This window comes from Erinaceus europaeus, chromosome 23 (assembly GCF_950295315.1).
Source record: "Erinaceus europaeus chromosome 23, mEriEur2.1, whole genome shotgun sequence".
Taxonomy (NCBI): Eukaryota; Metazoa; Chordata; class Mammalia; order Eulipotyphla; family Erinaceidae; genus Erinaceus; species Erinaceus europaeus.
Genome location: NC_080184.1, coordinates 5,076,077 through 5,093,489, shown reverse-complemented (window position 1 = coordinate 5,093,489; position 17,413 = coordinate 5,076,077). Strand labels below are relative to the sequence as shown.

At 45.1% G+C, this 17,413-nt stretch overlaps 1 protein-coding gene across 2 annotated transcripts in view; it reads right to left on the bottom strand.

Moving 5' to 3' along the window:
* The window catches only part of LOC103123663 (zinc finger protein 14-like), a 39,669-nt gene that overhangs the window by 15,548 nt on the left and 6,708 nt on the right, over nt 1-17,413 (bottom strand). Inside the window, exons 1-2 of one of the 2 annotated variants that reach the window (XM_016193045.2) lie at nt 11,722-12,136; nt 6,198-6,311 (exon numbers count right to left, since the gene is read on the bottom strand). In XM_016193045.2, coding sequence (XP_016048531.2) covers nt 6,198-6,212 — 15 coding nt within the window. In that variant the 5' untranslated portion in view covers nt 6,213-6,311; nt 11,722-12,136. Of the gene's footprint in view, nt 1-6,197; nt 6,312-11,721; nt 12,137-17,413 lie in introns of those variants that run through there. The other variant, XM_060182122.1, reaches the window with a different exon arrangement.

Genomic DNA, 17,413 nt, shown 5'->3' with positions numbered 1-17,413 from the left:
TTGGAATAAGACAAAAGCACATTTACTAGGAATCTGGAAAGATAATGATTTAACTCATGATTTTCAGGAGGTGCAAGATTATATCACTGCTACCAGCACTGCTCATTTAAATGATTTTGGATTCGAATCCCTAGCTCAGCAGCTCTATGAGAATGTCTCTGCTCTCAATCCTTTCACTTGGTGGCATTATGCAATAGTGGCAGCTGTTGCCCTAATAATAATCATAGTGGTTTTCATGGTGTTTCCTTGTCTTTTCAGAGCTCTCCTATTGGCCATCAAAACCACCCGGAGGGACCTAGAGGAATTCCGTCTTAAAAACAAAAAACCGGGAACTGCCACACCTGTCTGGCCAGATAGGCAGGCCACGACCGCGGTGTGACAAAACAGTGCGGGTGACCTGGTTAGGGAACCGGACAGGGGCCTTACAAGCTCCTGTACGGAAGACCGTACCCAAGATAGGTGGTGGACAGAAGCCTGGATATTTGTGTGGACGGATCCCTGGGTCTCCCGGTTGGCGGAAAGGCCTTGGATGGCTAGGTGGACTTGGTTTCGCTTCTGAAAGCTTACTGTTGTTGTTTATCATGCTTTATGCAGGCCACCCAGGGAATGTCCAGGAGACTCCGGAGACGCTTACAGTGCAACCCCCCAAGTCTAGTCTGGACATTCCAGATGGGACCCCACTGGATGAAAAGCCCCTTACAACAGTAAATCCCAGCACTTCAAGCCCCAATGACTTGGCTATCCAGGTTGAGCAAGGACTGAGCACTATTCTCAGAAATATTACATTCAATCATACAGACAATGGTCCTTTAGCTTTCCCAGGAAACATGTTACATAGCAACCCTGAAATGCACCTGCATATTGTCTTAGGTAGATTACAGGAAAGGGAGCTTGGCATAAGGATCAGAGCAAGACGCCGTGTTCCCACTAGTGCCTCCCCTATTCTGGGTATTAAGGTCCAGTGCTTGGAAGGAGAAAGAATAGCCCTTTGGATAAATGAGAGCAGTGAAAGCATTTAGTTCTTACTGATAAATTGACTTTTGTCTGAAACCAAAGGGATGTGGTTAATAACCCATGAAAGAACAGTATGGCTGTGCTTTCGTTTTGATGGTAGTTGTATGCCTTCAGTTCCTCCTGTCTGTGTTACTTATAAAAAATGTACCCTGCGTACTTTGTGGTCAACTGACTTGGCCAGCTTTTGATTTATGCTTCTTTGTTATGCTATTATAAAAAGAATCTCTATATCAGTAAAAGATTGCAGCAGCATTGAAACTCATGTGTCTCAGTGTTGTCTGTCGCGCCGAATCCACCTCCCACCTATAAGTCTCATTCTCCCTGGATCGGCCTGCTGAGCCCCCAGTTGGGTGGTCGGCGGCACAAGTGTCCATTCAATAATAGCCCTTCAGTGTTGGTAAAAACTCAACACCAATATTTATACACCTTTCCCCTATTTGGGAGCTACTCTCTTCCCTGATGCAGCTTTCTGGTCCTTCTGCAAGCCATGACATCATCTTCCCAGACAATAACTTGGATCCACCTGCATATGAGATTTCAGGCTTAGGGAAAACAAACAAACAAACAAACAAGAATAAAAACAGGCCTTTTGGACTATAACTAAAATAGGCCTATTCGCTATCTATAAAACGGAGACCCCCCCCCCAACTCTTCATCTGAACTATTCCAGCCTTTAGGTTCATCATTAATCAATAATTTGTTTGGCTTTGTATGTTAATTCTTTTCAGTCACCAGGTTCCAGATGCTAGCATGATGCTGACCAGACTTCCCTGGACAGACAACCCCACCAATGTGTCCTGGAGCTCTGATATACCAGAGCCCTGCCCCACTAGGGAAAGAGAGAGGCAAGCTGAGAGTATGGATCGACCTGTCAATGCCCATGTTCAGTGGGGAAGCAATTACAGAAGCCAGACTTTCCATCTTCTGCAACCCACAATGACCTTGGGTTCATACTACCAGAGGGTTAAAAAATAGGAAAGCTAGCATAGGAAGGGATGGGATACAGAGTTCTGATGGTGGGAATTGTGTGGAGTTGTACCCCTCTTATCCTATGGTTTTGTCAGTGTTTCTTTTTTATAAATAAATAAAAAATAAAAATAAAAATAATGATAAAAAAAAGCTCAACACCAAATTCCTTAGTAAAAGGTGACTGATACTCTATACAGTATTCACTGATCTCAGTCCTTGGTTTGAGGGGGAGGATCAAGGAAACTCACTCACCAGTGGGAGTCTCAATTCTAATACTTATTTTAGTTTACAAGGCTCTTGCCAACGGAGAACACTCACTCAGTAGCTTTGTGTTCCAAAAGACGGTAAGAACACTTGACTTACGAGACATGCTCAGACTTCTTTCCCTCAGACTGTGTGTATACCAAAGTTACTTTAAAAGAACTAGTTGTAAATGCTTGTTACAATAGTTTCTTTTGGACACTTACACATCAGACCAAGAATTAGGTACTGAAATTCCAATTCAGAATAAACTAAGGGGGTGGGGGGTGGGACGCAGAGGTAGATAGCATAATGGTTCTGCCAAGGGACTCCTCTGTTTCAGGCTCCAAATCCCCAGGTTCAATTCCCTGTACCACCATCAGCCAGAGCAAAGCGGTGCTCAGGTAAAAATAAATAAATAAACTAAGACCAGCTGGTGGTGCATAGATTACAATGTAAGGACCAAGTAGGGTGTGTGTGTGGGGGGTAGATAGCATAATGGTTCTGCAAAGAGACGGCCATGCCTGAGGCTCCAAAGTCCCAGGTGCAATCTCCCGCACCACTACAAGCCAGAGCTGAACAGTGCTCTGGTATAAATAAATAAGAAAAAAATAAATTAATAAAAATATGTCCCCCCAAAAGAAATGAAATGGCATATTTATGTACACACATTATATTTATTTGTTAATGTTACTTAGTATATTATTTATTTTCCAATTTCAATGTCATTTTGTTAAAAAAAAGTTGATTTTCAGGCATTTTTATAAATTCATGGGGAGCATTTCCACATCTCAGAACAGATGCCATTAATACCTTATATCTTCACTTGAGCTGCCATTGAACTCCACTGTAGGGGACTAAGAGTGGACTTTTCCTCTTCACTAAGTTAAAGGAACGAATGAGACATTAATTGTTTCACTAGAAACTAGGGTATATTAATCCATGAAATTAAGTTGACTACTTTTAAGGTCCAAACGACACACCAGATTACATTGGCTTTACTCATGTCCTCTCTCTCTTTTTTTTTAAAAGTATTTTATTTATCTTATTTTTGAGAGAGATGCAGAGAGAGAAAGATAGAGAGAAATACCAGAGCACTGCTCAGCTCTGGCTTATGGTGGTGGTGGTGGTGGGGACTGAACCCGGGACTTTGGAGCCTCAGGCATGACAGTCTCTTTGAATAACCATTATGCTATCTATGCCCCACCTCTGCTCTGAACTCTTGTTCTATAAGAATCTGCAGTAGAGAGGGCAGAGCCAAGATGGCAGCCTAACTGCTACTTGACATGGTCTATCATGGCATCACTAACAGAGGTAGGAGCCTAAGCAGGAATGGTACACTTGTAGCAGGGTGTGGAGTAGAGTCCTATTCAATGGTCTCAATGTCTGCTTTGTAAATTTCAGAAGACACATTCTCAGTGACAAGGAGTTTAGAAGCCAAACTAACTGGCCGTCAGAGCTTAACTGGATCAGGGGTATTTGCCTGGAAAGATGGTGTGGAGATCAGGGAGTGTCAACATCAGAAGAGCACTGGATTTAAAAAGTCCTGAGTTGGGGCGCAGCGGGTTAAGTGCATGTGGCACAAAGCACAGGGACTGGTATAAGGATCCCGGTTGGAGCCCCCCCGGCTCCCCACCTGCAGGGGAGTCGCTTCACAGGCGGTGAAGCAGGTCTGCAGGTGTCTGTCTTCCTCTCCTCCTCTCTGTCTTCCCCTCCTCTCTCCATTTCTCTCCTATCCAACAACGAATGACATCAGCAATAACAATAATAACCCAAACAAGGCTACAACAACAAGGGCAACAAGAAAAAAGGGGAAAAAAAAAAGGCCTCCAGGAGCAGTGGATTCATGGTGCAGGCACTGAACCCCAGCAATAACCCTGGAGGCAAAAAAAAAAAAGTCCTGAGTTGCATCCAGAGTATATGGGCTGGAGTGAAGTCTTCCTCTTTTCTCATATTATTTAAATAGACATTTATTTTTTAAATATTTAGAAATGATTAGACGGTTGGGGGGGGGATAGACAACATAACTGTTAGGCAAAGACACTCCCCTGCCTCAGGCTCCAAAGTGCCAAGTTGAATTCCCTGCACCACCATTAGTCAGAGCTGAACAGTGCTCTGGTAAAGGGAAAAAAAAAAAAAATTAGCATCTGACAAAACTTTACAAATATATATATATATATTTTTCTAAAAAGTTTACTGTGACTGTGGGTATAATTAAATGCACTAGTCATGGCTGTAAGTTCTACTGGTGTTAGCAAACCTTGTTATTCATAATATACCACTCACATTAAGAAACAGGCCTCCACACAGACCTATTTCATATATTTTATCTATGAGAGATGCATATTATATCTATTATTATATTTTCTCTCCTATACTATGGCACTGACTGGGACTCAGGGCACTTGCTCTAGTTGACCTGACTCCCATGTTAGACAACAGTCTTAAGAGGAATATCCTTCTTGGGTCAGCTGCTGGGGAGGGGGGGGGGGTTGGGAAGGAGGGGTGGTTGAGGAAGGATACACAGATCTAGAAACTGAACTTGAACCCTTCCAAAAGAATGAGTCTGGGCTCTTGGAAACCTTCAGAACAAAATACACAGATGATACCAGGTTCTTAAAAACATTTATGAACAAATATAAGTAGGTCCTGGGTGCACAGAGAGGGTTTCAGTGGAAACTTGGCTTGGTGAACCTATCTAAAGAATCTACGGAGGTAAGAAAGGGGGACAGATACCTTAAGTGATGGAAATAAAAAAAAAATGGTCCGAGCTCACATTTAGTTGTGATCACAGAATGCCAGCTCAGACCTACAGGGATGCAGAGGTTACATGGACTCCTGTGCCGAATATGGGCCCCAGATCAAATGGGTGGGGTTTATACTTAACAGTATTTATATACTTTCCCCATATTTGGGAGCTACTCTCTTCCCTGATCCAGTCTTCTGGTCCTTTTTTTCCAACTATGATACCATCTCCCCAGACAATAATCTGGGTCCACCTGCATATTGGATGTCAGGTGCTGGGCTAGCTTTGCGGGTAGGAGAGAGGCAACCAGGAACTCATGGGGGAGCGAGAACGCAATCCAATGCTGGCTTTATTCATCTGCATTTATATCTTCCGAGGTGGAAGTGGTAGGTTGGAAAAGGATATACGTAGGAGAGTGGGTGGAGAGAAGGAAAACTTCCATCTAACCAGTGCCCTGCAGGCAGGGTGGGTCTTCAGCTGTTGCGAAGGTTCTAACCAGTGGGGATTAAAGCAGTGCCCTGCAGGCAAGGTGGGTCTTCAGCTGTTGCGAAGGTTCTAACCAGTGGGGATTAAACCAATGCCTTGCAGGCCAGGCAGAGTGGGTCTCAGACAAAACAGTGATTATGTAAATAGACCACAGCGTTAAGCAATGCAGCAGACCTGGCATAATGACCAACAGTCAGGCTCAGGCAAAAACTAGTTAAGTCCATGGACCCTCTGGAATATACTTAAAACCGACCTACTTTTTTCCAAAATGGAGACCCCAATCTTCATCTGCAATATTCATGCCTGTTGGTTCATGATTAGTCAACAATTTGTTCTGCATTATATCTTAACTCTTTTTCAGCCAGCAGGTTCCAGATGCTACCATGATGCCAACCCGACTTCCTTGGGCAGACAACCTCACCATGTGTCTTGGAGCCTTTTTTTAAGATACCAGCAAGCCTGCTTCACTGCTCATGAAGAGTGCCCACTGCAGGTAGGGAGCAGAGGCTCGAACCTGGATCCTTGCGCACGGAGATTCCTGTGCTTAACCAAGTGCACCACTGCTGCCCTTCCCCTCCCCCCCAGGGGGGTGGTGGTGGTGGTATGGTATTAACAGTAAATGGAATGGCAGATAAGACCAGCAAATCGGAAGCATTAACATAAATACATTTACCATGTGAGAGCATTTCACACAGGAGGAAAGAGAGATAGAAAGTCTCTCATGTGGGGACAGGTTACTTACCTGAGAAACCTCCATTTCGTCCTCCTTTCAGGCCATAAAATGCAATCACAGTAGTAATTTGAGAAAACACATTAAATCCACCAGCACAGCCTCTTCACTTGACAGCACTGCCACCTACAGGGAGGGAAGAGAAATGCACAAAATGCCCAACTTCTAGTCCTTGAATGGCAAGATTTCTGAAATAATGACCAAATCCTTGGAGCCTATATAGTTGAGTTTTTCTTATTTTGAGGGGCCGCCCAGCCCCCCCCCAAAAGGTCTGCTGCATAAATGGGGAATACAAACTGGTGACCCAGAAGATGGCATGGTGAGGTTCCGAGTTTAATCCCTGGCATCACTGCCTTGGTTCTCTCTCTTCTTCCCTCTCACAAATGAATGAGTAAAAAAAAAAAAAAGGGAGACAGGCGGTAGCGCAGCGGGTTAAACCCACGTGGCACAAAGCATAAGGACCGGCATAGGTTCGAGCCCCGGCTCCCCACCTGCAGGGGAGTCGCTTCACAGGCGGTGAAGCAGGTCTGCAGGTGTCTGTCTTTCTCTCCCCCTGTCTGTCTTCCCCTCCTCTCTCCATTTCACTTTAATTTCTCTTTGAATGGAAGCCTGGACTCAACTCTAGTTAAATGCCTGGAAGATGCAGAAAACTGAGAAATGTTACACATATATGAATTATTGTTATTATTTTTTAAAAGTTGAAAAATAATTTTATTTATTTATTAGATATAGATAGCCCAAAGTAGAGAAGATGGGGGAGACAGAGAGAGACAGACACCTGCAGCACTGCTCCACCACTTGCCAAGCTACCCCCCTGCATGTGGGGTCCGGGGGCTGGAACCTGGGTCCTTCAGCATTGCTAAATGTACTCTCAACCAGGTGCTCCACCACCCGGCCCCACAAACTATTGTATTTTACTGTATAAGTACTGCACGCTAACCGATTGCGCCACTGGAGCTCTGTATTTAACTGTCGACTGTAAACCATTATTTACCCCAATAAAGAATAAGAATAATAAAAAATGCCCAGAAGACTCCTTCTTAAGCCAGATACGGCCTTAAGACTGCGAGAAAGATTGAACAGAAATTGAAACAACAGTGATATTCACAGTGTAGCCAACACAGAAATGGGGGGCAGGTGGTAGTTACTGATAATCTTACCTAAAAGCTCATGTTTTGAGACAGAGACAAAGAGAGAGAGAGAATGAGGCAGAGAAAAGAGTACTAGAACCTAGGTCACACATGGCAAAGCAACCCACTATGCAAATGAGCTATTTTGCTGGCTAAAAGATTTTTTTTTTATTGTTGTTGTTGATCCAACAATAGGACAGAGAGAAATGGAGAGAGGAGGGGAAGACGGGGGGGGGGGGGATGACAGACACCTGCAGACCTGCTTCACTGCCTGTGAAGCGACTCCCCTGCAGGTGGGGAGCCAGGGGCTCGAACTGGGATCCATACTCTGGTCCTTGTGCTTGGCGCCACCTGCGCTTAACCCGCTGTGCTGCAGCCCGACTCCCAAGATCTCATTTTTTTTTTTTAACCCTGATGGAAAGTCTGGGCTGAGAGTCATGATGTGGGATTGTTAGTGCTTTTACTCCAGGCCCATTACTGAACACACACTGCTAAGAATTTCAGGAATATAAAGAATGAGATACAAACTAGATTTTTGTCTTCGTTTACCAGGGCACAGCAACTCAGTTCTGGTTTAAGATGAATCAGGGATAGAACCCAGGGCTTTGGAGCCTCAGGCATGAGTCTGTTTGCATAACCATGAAGTTAACTCCCTAGCCCCTCACCCACCAATGGATTTATTTATGCTGTTAAATGCAAACTTATGCAAATGAAAAACATCAGAAGTACTGTTTCTGGGACCTGTGTGGAATTGTTCCCCTGTTAATGTGTGCTTATTTAAAAAAAGAATTTTTTTAAATATTTATTTTATTTATTCCCTTTTGTTGCCCTTGCTGTTTTTTTTTTTTTATTGTTGTAGTTATTATTGTTGTTGCCGTTATTGGATAGGACAGAGAGAAATGGAGAGGGGGAAGACAGAGAGGAGGAGAGAAAGACAGACACCTGCAGACCTGCTTCACCGCCTGTGAGGCGACTCCCCTGCAGGTGGGGAGCCGGGGCCGAACCGGGATCCTTATGCCGGTCCTTGTACTTTGCGCCACTTGCGCTTAACCCGCTGTGCTACAGCCCGACTCCCTAGTGTGTGCTTTTTAAAACCAATATTTAATCACTACTACTAATAATAATAATAATAAAAAGAGTACAACTTCAGGGACCAGGTGGTGGCACACCTGGTTGAGTGCATGGGACAGTACATAAGGACCCAGTTTCAAACCCCCACTCCTCACCTGCAGGAAGGAAAGCAAAGCATTGTGAATGGTAAAGCAGGGCTGCAAGTGTCTCTCTGTCTCTCTCCCTCTCCCCCAACCTCTTTTTTTTTTTTTTAAATTTCTGGCTGTCTTTAGCCAATAAATAAAAATAAAAATAATAATGAAGAGAAAAAAACAGCACTGCTTCCACCTCTTGTACATAAAGTAGGGGAGGAGAATTTGAGGGCTCGCCTGTGCTTACAGACAACTGAAATCTGTTCCTTTACAAACAAAAACAAACAAAACTTCATCTATCTTCTGTAAATAATAATGAAACAGACTTGAACACACCTGGCTTTTATTTTATTTATTTATTTTCCCTTTTGTTGCCCTCGTTTTTATTGTTGTAGTTATTATTGCTGTTGTTGATGTCGTTGTTGGATAGGACAGAGAGAAATGGAGAGAGGAGGGGAAGACTGAGAGCGGGAGAGAAAGACAGACACCTGCAGACCTGCTTCACCGCCTGGGAAGCGACTCCCCTGCAGGTGGGAGTCCGGGGCTCCAATCGGGATCCTTGAGCCGGTCCTTGCGCTTTGCACCACATGTGCTTAACCCACTGCGCTACCACCGCCCGACTCCCATACACTTGGCTTTTTTAGGTCACACTGCTCAACAATGCAGAGCGGTGGCACACTGGGTCAAGTGCACTGACAATTTTCACTTTCTTGAAGCCCTCTGTTAGGGCATTTGAAAGTTCCTTTCTGCCTCATGTTGCAAGTATGTTAAGAGCTCCCACCTGCAGCTGGGGCCATCTCCAGATGCATCTTCACAAGTGGCGAAACAGTGCTGTAGGCCTCTCCCTCTCTTGCTCCCTCTTCCCTCTCAATTTCTCTGACTCTAATATATATTAAACGATAATGAGGGTTGGCGGGATAGCCCACATGGAAAATACGGGGCTTTGCCACGTGTACAGCCCAGGTTTGATCCCAGCCCCCATTGTATAAAAACATTAAAAAAAAAAAAAGAGGTCCCGGAAGTGGCACAGCGGATAAAGCATTGGACTCTCAGGCAGGAAGGTCCCGAGTTCAATTCCCAGCAGCACAAGTACCAGAGTGATGTCTGGTTCTTTCTCCTTCTCCTCCTGTCTTTGTCATAAATAAATAAATAAAATCTTAAAAAATAAAGAATTAAAAAAAAAAGAAAGTATGTTAAGTAGATTTAGACATATTAGTATTTGGGTAAAAACAACAACAGCAAAAAAAACAAAAACAAAAAACCTCTCAGGAACATCAGTGAGTTTCTACTTTATTTCCAGTATTTCTGGAGGGCTCAAACATCAACCCTACCAGACTCAAATTTATAACTATTTCCATCAAAGTACAAACTGTCTTCCCAAGTTGAAGAAGTCAAATTTGACATGAAATGTTCATTTTAGTTTGTAGAAACCAATATTGGAACCTGTACACTGCAATTCATCAGTGGTATACTTATTTATGTGTCTATTTATTTATTTTTAAATTTATTTATTTAGATGCAGAGAGAGACACACACACAGAGAAACACCAGAGCACTGCTTAGCTCTGGCTTATGGTGGTGCGGGGGATTGAACCTGGAACTTCGGAGCCTAAGGCATGAGAGTCTCGTTGCATAACCATTATGCTATCTCCCCCATGTGTGTCTATTTATTTAAAAAAAGAAATGCTCTATAAATCCCTCAGGGAAATTTAAGAGCTTATGATCAATTATATAGTCAAATATCCAGTGTCACATAAAAGGGACATTAAGCACCATCTCACACAAGGGTCTCTGGCAGCTCGGGGCTCCTGTCTTCATTGAGGGGCCTTAGGAAGTAATAAGATACCAGAAGATGCCAATCTTGAGCCCCAGTTGAACGGAGGGAGCAGAGTCACCCTGTCTGCCTGAGGCTGGGTGAAATAAGTGAAAGATAATTAGCAGATGGTTTTGCTTATTATGTGGGATTTAGAGAACTGAACCAAAGAAAGTGCCCCAAAAGAACAACTGATCAAATGATCTCTAAGACATTTTGAAAAATATGGTGGTTATCGTTATCTAGGTAAAACTTTGGTGGAGGGTAAGATGTGAATCTACACCACTGTAATCTTATCAAACATCACAAATCTCAAATAAATAGGGGCTGGGCAGTAGCGTGGCAGGTTGAGGGCACATGGCGCGAAGTGCAAGGACTGGCTTAAGGATCTCGGTTCTAGCCCCTGGCTCCTCACCTGCAGGCCTGTCTTTCTCTCCCCCTGTCTTCCCTCTCGTCTCTTGATTTCTCTCTGTTATCCAATGACAGCGAAAATAAGGACAACAGGGGCAACAAAAATGGGTGAAATGGCCTCCTGGGGCAGTGGATTCGTAATGCAAACACCGAGCCCCAGCAAGGAAAGCTTGGAGGCAAAATAAAGAAATAAAATATGTACCTTTAAGTAGAATTTAATAATAATAAAAAAAGACTGATAAAACAGGTGAGGAACACTTTAAACCAAGCAATCCTTTGAGCACCCCAACAGGGGGTTTCCCAGGGCTGGCTCTTTCTGTGTGAGCACTGTTGGGGTCCGGGGTGGGTGATTCCAGTCAGTGTGTGAGCTCCTCTGGACCCTGACTTTCCCAGGGGGAAATCACTGGCCAGTCCGTCTTGGTCCTCCTTCCCAGCTGCCCGTCAGAACTGATAAAAGAACCACTGCTGTCAACTTAGGCCATTTCCAATTTTTCACTCCCATCTCTGTGCCGAGGAAAAATATTAGTCTGTAAATCTTTATTTAGGACAGAGCCCCCAGAAGAACTTCTGTCTTAGTTTACACTTGAAGATATTTGGGAAGTTTCCAACAGCAAAGGTCTCTTTTCAATACTGAGCCTTGATTGGAAAAGCAGGAGTTGGAGACTCTGAGATCTCAGAGAGGGAGGAAGAGGGGCTGGTACCGGGAGTGATGTCCCAGCTGAGCAGGACTCTCTACCGTCCTGCTCCATCCCAGTCACCCCCCGAGTGTCTCTGACTACCCCCATGGTTCCGCTCACCTCCCTTCGCCTGCCCTCAGAATCTAACCTGGCCGTGGTTCCAGCTCCTTCTTCCACCAGCTGCAAGCTCTGCTCTACCCAGCCCCCACCCAAAGGGCCCCACCCATGATTGTGAGGAAACCCCTGGCATCACCATCGCCAAGATTCTGGTCAGCAGGTTCCCATGGAAATAGAGATACTGACCAGCTACTGAGCGGAGTCCCAGTGCGGAGGGGTGTGTCAGGCAGCACAGGGCAGCTCAGCTTAGCTACTGCAGGAGGGACAGAGACCCTGGCTCTGGGAGACCCCCACTAAATTTAACCTGTGGAACAAGGATGCAAGTCGGGCTCTCCAAATTACGGGTGTCAACAATTGGGGACAGTGGTGTATGGGGCTGAGGGACTAGCTGTGGGGGGTGAGAATCCACCTAGACTAGGAAAAGAGAGAGAGAGAGAGGAGAGAAAGAGAGTTTTTGGAGGAACAATGGAGTCAGAGTCTTGGCCTGTAGCAACAGTAGTTCATGAAGAAATGACATCACAGAAACAGCTAGTGGTTAAGTCCTGGTCCACATGATTTTTCTCTGAATTTGGTTATCTCCACAGAAGAGGGAACACAGTTGTACTTATATAACTGACTGAAGCAGACCTGGCCCTTTGGTTCCCTGCAATGACAGAACAAAGATAGGAACCCCATTCCTGCCTGATAGACCCCATCTGACAGGCTACAAACAGACACCACAGGAGGGGCCTCTGGGTGTTGACATTTGGGGAATCTTTGGTCCTGTTGCCTAGAGAGAAACTTCATCTGATGAATAATAGATTGGCTGGCACAGGGACAGAGAGAACTTTCCAGACAGACGGGGTGACTCTGTCCCCTGAGTTCAGTGCAGGCTCAAGGCTGACATCTTGTAGGGTCTTAATAATACCTAAGAACTAAGTCTCAAGAGGTGGGACAGAAGACGAACTGTTGGACACTCCAGGTGAGGTCCTGATGGGACATAGGCAGGTGAGGGGATACTGACACTCAGGGCTGTGGCCTTACCCTTCTCAGGAAGGGTGAGGGTGGCTAGACAAGGCTGGACAGATATATTTTTTAAAATATTTATTTTTTCCTTTTTGTTGCTCCTTGTTGTAGTTATTATTGTTGTTATTGCTGTCAATGTTGTTGGGATAGGATGGGAGAAATGGAGAGAGGAGGGGAAGACAGAGACGGGGAGAGAAAGACAGACACCTGCAGACCTGCTTCACCGCCTGGGAAGCGACTCCCCCCTGCAGGTAGGGAGTTGGGGGCTCGAACCCAGGTCCTTACACCGGTCCTTGCACTTTCTGCCACGTGTGCTTAACCCACTGCACTACCGCCTGATCCCTGGGCTAGACAGATTTTACAGGGATGTGATGTGATATATATAGCCTGCTCTTCCTGCGTGAGAACTTCCTTCATTGCTTTGTAAAGCTCTTCTTTGAATAACTAGAAATTAAATCCCTGGGGTTCCATGATTAGTTTTCTTTGTTTTGGTTTTTATTTTTTATTATTGTCATTGGGGCTATCTCTGGGGCTCTGTGACAGCACAATAAAGCACCATCCCTAGCAATCATTTTTATTTCCTTTTCTTTCTTTTTAAAAAATATTTTCCCTTTTGTTGCCCTTGTTGTTTTTTATTGTTGTAGTTATTATTGATGTCGTTGTTGTTAAATAGGATAGACAGAAATGGAGAGAGGAGGGGAAGACAGGGGGAGAGAAAAACAGACACCTGCAGACCTGCTTTACCACCTAGGAAGTGACTCCCCTGCAGGTGGGGAGCGAGGGACTCAAACCGAGATCCTTAAGACGGTCCTTATGCTTTGCACCACATGTGCTTAACCCGCTGCACTACTGCCCGACTCCCAACTTCCTTTTCTTAATTACAAAACTAACATGTATCTAATCCAGGCTCAAGGTTGGCCTCTACTACACTTGAGAAAGAGTCCCTTTCTCTTACTGCCTTTGTTTCTATTTGAAAATGTCAGTGAAGCCCTGGTGATGACGACAAATTTAGACTGGAGAAAAGTTTTCCAAAATGCAGTTTAAAGCCAAGATTCCGTTAAAGTTTGGATCTCCAATCTGTGTCACCTGCTGCATTCATTCCCACCTACCTGGCTGTATGTCTGACTTCTCTATTCCCCATCATTATTATGATCAAAAAGAAGATAATGAAATTATTTTTTGGGCCAGGTGGTGGCGCACCTGGTGCGTATTACAATGTGCAAGGACCCAGGTTCGAACCCCCGGTTCCCACCTGCAGGGGGAAGCTTTGTGAGTGGTGAAGCAGAGCTGCAGGTGTCTCTCTCCCTCTCTATCACCCCCTCCCTCTTGATTTCTGGCTGTCTCTATCCAATAAATAAAGATAATAATAATAAAAAAATTTTGTGAAGACTGTTTTCTGTAGCACTTTTATATACTACCTGGAATTTCCAACTCTTCCCTCAGCCCACAGCTATCTGAGTGAATTCCCCCGGGGTTCCAGTCTGATTATCCGAAGGTGGGGTGCTGGGGCTCAAAGCTGAATCCCTGCATTTAGTGCTATGTGTGTTGTTTGTTGTTTAACTGAGTGTCCCACAGTCCACCCTTCCGACACAGCTGGTGATCAGATGTTAATGCACTTTATCCAGTGTGACTTGTATAAGCCAGATGTTTTTAATTCTGATGAATAAAATGCGTTCTTGTACAGGAAGTGGTGAATGACTTCAAAAAATATTCGAGCCAAGAAAGAAATTGAGAGGGGAGGGAGAGATAGGGAGAGAGAAGAGACACACCTGCAGCCCCGCTGCACAATTTGCGAAGCTTCCCCCTTGCAGGTGGGGATGGGGGGGTGGCTTGAACACGGATCCTTGTGCACTCTGTAACATGTGCCCTCAAATAGGTGTGCCACTACCAGGTCCCTCACTTTTTTTTAATGCTTGATTTTTTTTTTTTTTTTTTGTCATCACCGAGGCGTCAACGCTCTGGGCTGGCTTTATCAGGTACATGTAGAAAGAGATGGAGATATTCAGAGAAAGGGGCTGGGTGGTGGAGCACCCAGTTACGCACACATATCACCAAGCACAAAGATCAGAGGAGTTCGAGGCCCTGATCCCTACCTGCATGGGGTTTGCTTCATTAATTCGTGAGTAGTGAAGAAGGCTTTCAGGTGTCTATCTTTCTCTCTCCCTATCTCCCCATCCTCTCTCAATTTTGCTCTGTCCTAGCTAATAACAATTGGGGGAGAAAAAAAAAAAGGAAGGAAAAATGGCTGCTGGACAGTGCACGCGCTGAGCTTCAGCGATAATCCTCGTGGTCATAAAAATTAATGACATTTTCCAACTATGACACCATCTCCCCACACAATTATTTAAGTCACCTGCATATTAGATGTCAGGCGCAGGCAAAAACTAGTAAATCCATGGGCCCCTTGGAATATACCTAACATAGGCCTACTAGCTTTTTCCAAAATGGAGACCCCAAATCTTTATCGGCAATATTCTTGCCTTTAGGTTCATGATTAGTCAACAACTTTGGCTTTATATGTTAACTCTTTTTCAGCCACAAGGTTCCAGATGCTACCATGATGCCAACCGGACTTCCTTGGATAGAACGACCCCACCAATGTGTCCTGGAGCCCCGCTTCCCCAGAGCCCTGCCCCACTAGGGAAAGAGAGAGACAGGTTAAGAGTATGGGTCGACCTGCCAACACCCATGTTCATCAGGGAAGCAATGAAAGAAGCCAGACCTTCCACCTTCTGCATCCCACAATGACCCTGGGTCCATGCTCCCAGAGGGATAAAGAATAGGAAAGCTACCAGGGGAGGGGATGGGATGTGGAGTTCTGGTGGTGGGAATTGTGTGGAGTTGGACCTTTCTTATCCTATGGTCTTGTCAATATTTCCATCTTATAAATAAAAAATTAAAAAGTAATGAAAATAAATTTAAAAGACATTCAGAGAGAGAGAGAGAGAGAGAAGTCATGGCATCAAAGCGTCACAACAGTGTTGTGGGGGGCAGCCCTGAACCTATGTCCTGTGCACGGCAAAGTGAGGGAATATCCAAATGAGTTACTTTTGCCAGCTCAGTTCCTTCCCCCCCCTTCCCCCTCACCCCCCCAAAAAGCAAAGCAGGACCCAATTAGTAAAACCGATTAGTAAAACTGATTCTGCTTACACATCTGGTTGTGGACGTGAGTATCATTTTAATGTAGACTTCTAGGTAATTTAAAGATGAGAACTGGAGTACGAGAGGAAAAGTCCCAGGCACTGTTTCATGGATGAGTTCAGGCTACAGTCCTGAGGGAGTTCCCAGGGACACCTCTCCATGGATCTGGGGGGGGGGGGGGGGGGGCAGGCCAGTGCGGCCCACCTTCCTTGCTGCTGAAGCAGAATGAGGGTGGGAAGGGTTCCTGACACAGGAAGGAGACCATCACATTCACTTCCCATGTAGGAGCTCAGTGTTCTTAAAACTCTTCCTAGATATCAGTGGACTAGGAAGTCGGGCTGACTTTTATCAGGTGCCTGTAGAAAGAGACAGAGAGATGTGGAGAGAGGGAGCTAGGGCTGCCGGATGGTAGCACACACAGTACTAAGAACAAGGACCCGGGTTTAAGCCTCCGGCTCTCCACCTGCGGTTGGGGGGGGGGTTCGCTTCACAAGCGGTAAAGCTGGTCTGAAGATGTCTTTCTTTCTCTCTCCCTCTCTGTCTCCCCTCTCCTCTCAATTACTCTCTTTCCTATCCCAATAAAATGGGGGTGTAGGGTAAGGACAAAATGGAGGCCATTTTGCGTACAGGCCATTTGGTAGACTCAAGAGTGCCGGCACCAAGCCCTAGGGTGACCCTGGAGGAAAAAAAACAAAAACAAAACAAAGCAATTCTAGACAGACAGGGTGACTGTACCCCCGTGTTCAGTGGGGGCTCAATGCTGGAATCCTTTAATCTCAATAATACCTAAGAAGTATGGCCCAGGGGGTGAGACAGAAGATAAACTGTTGGAACCTCAGGTGTGGGGTCCTTGCAGGACAGAGAGGCAGGTGAGGGAATACTAATGCTCAGGGCTGTGGCCTTAGAATTCTCCCAGGAAGAGAGAGTCGGGTGGTAGTGCAGTGGGTTAAGTGTGCATGGCGCCAAGTGCAAGGACTGGCGTAGGGATCCAGGTTCAAGTCTCCGGCTCCCCACTTGTAGAGGAGTCGCTTTACAGGTGGTGAAACAGGTCTGCAGGTGTGTCTTTCTCTCCCTCTATCTTCCCCTCTGTCTCCATTTCTCTCTGTCCTAACAACATCATCATCATCAACAACAACAATAGCTACAACAAGAAAACAAGGGCAACAAAAGGGAAAAATAAATAAATAAGTAAATATAAAAAAAGAATTCTCTCAGGAAGGGTGTGTGTGTGTGTAGTTCTCTCAGGAAGGGGTGTGTGTGTGTGTGTAATTCTCTCAAGAAGGGTGTGTGTGTGTGTGTGTGTGTGTGTGTGTAATTCTCTCAGGAAGGGGGATTCTGTGTGTGTAATTCTCTCAGGAAAGCTGTGTGTGTGTAATTCTCTCAAGAAGGGTGTGTGTGTGTTTGTGTAGTTTTCTCAGGAAAGGTTGTGTTTATGTGTAATTCTCTCATAAAGGCTGTGTTTCTGAATGTGTGGAATTCTCTCAGGAAGGGGGATTCTGTGTGTGTAACTCTCTCAGGAAAGCTGTGTGTGTGTGTAATTCTCTCAAGAAGGGTGTATGTGTGTGTAGTTCTCTCAGGAAGGGTTGTGTTTATGTCTAATTCTCTCAGAAAGGGTGTGTTTCTGTATATGTGTGTAATTCTCTCAAGAAGGGTGTGTGTGTGTGTGCGTGTGCAATTCTCTCAGGAAGGGCTGTGCTTATGTGTAATTCTCTCAGGGTGTGTTTCTATATGT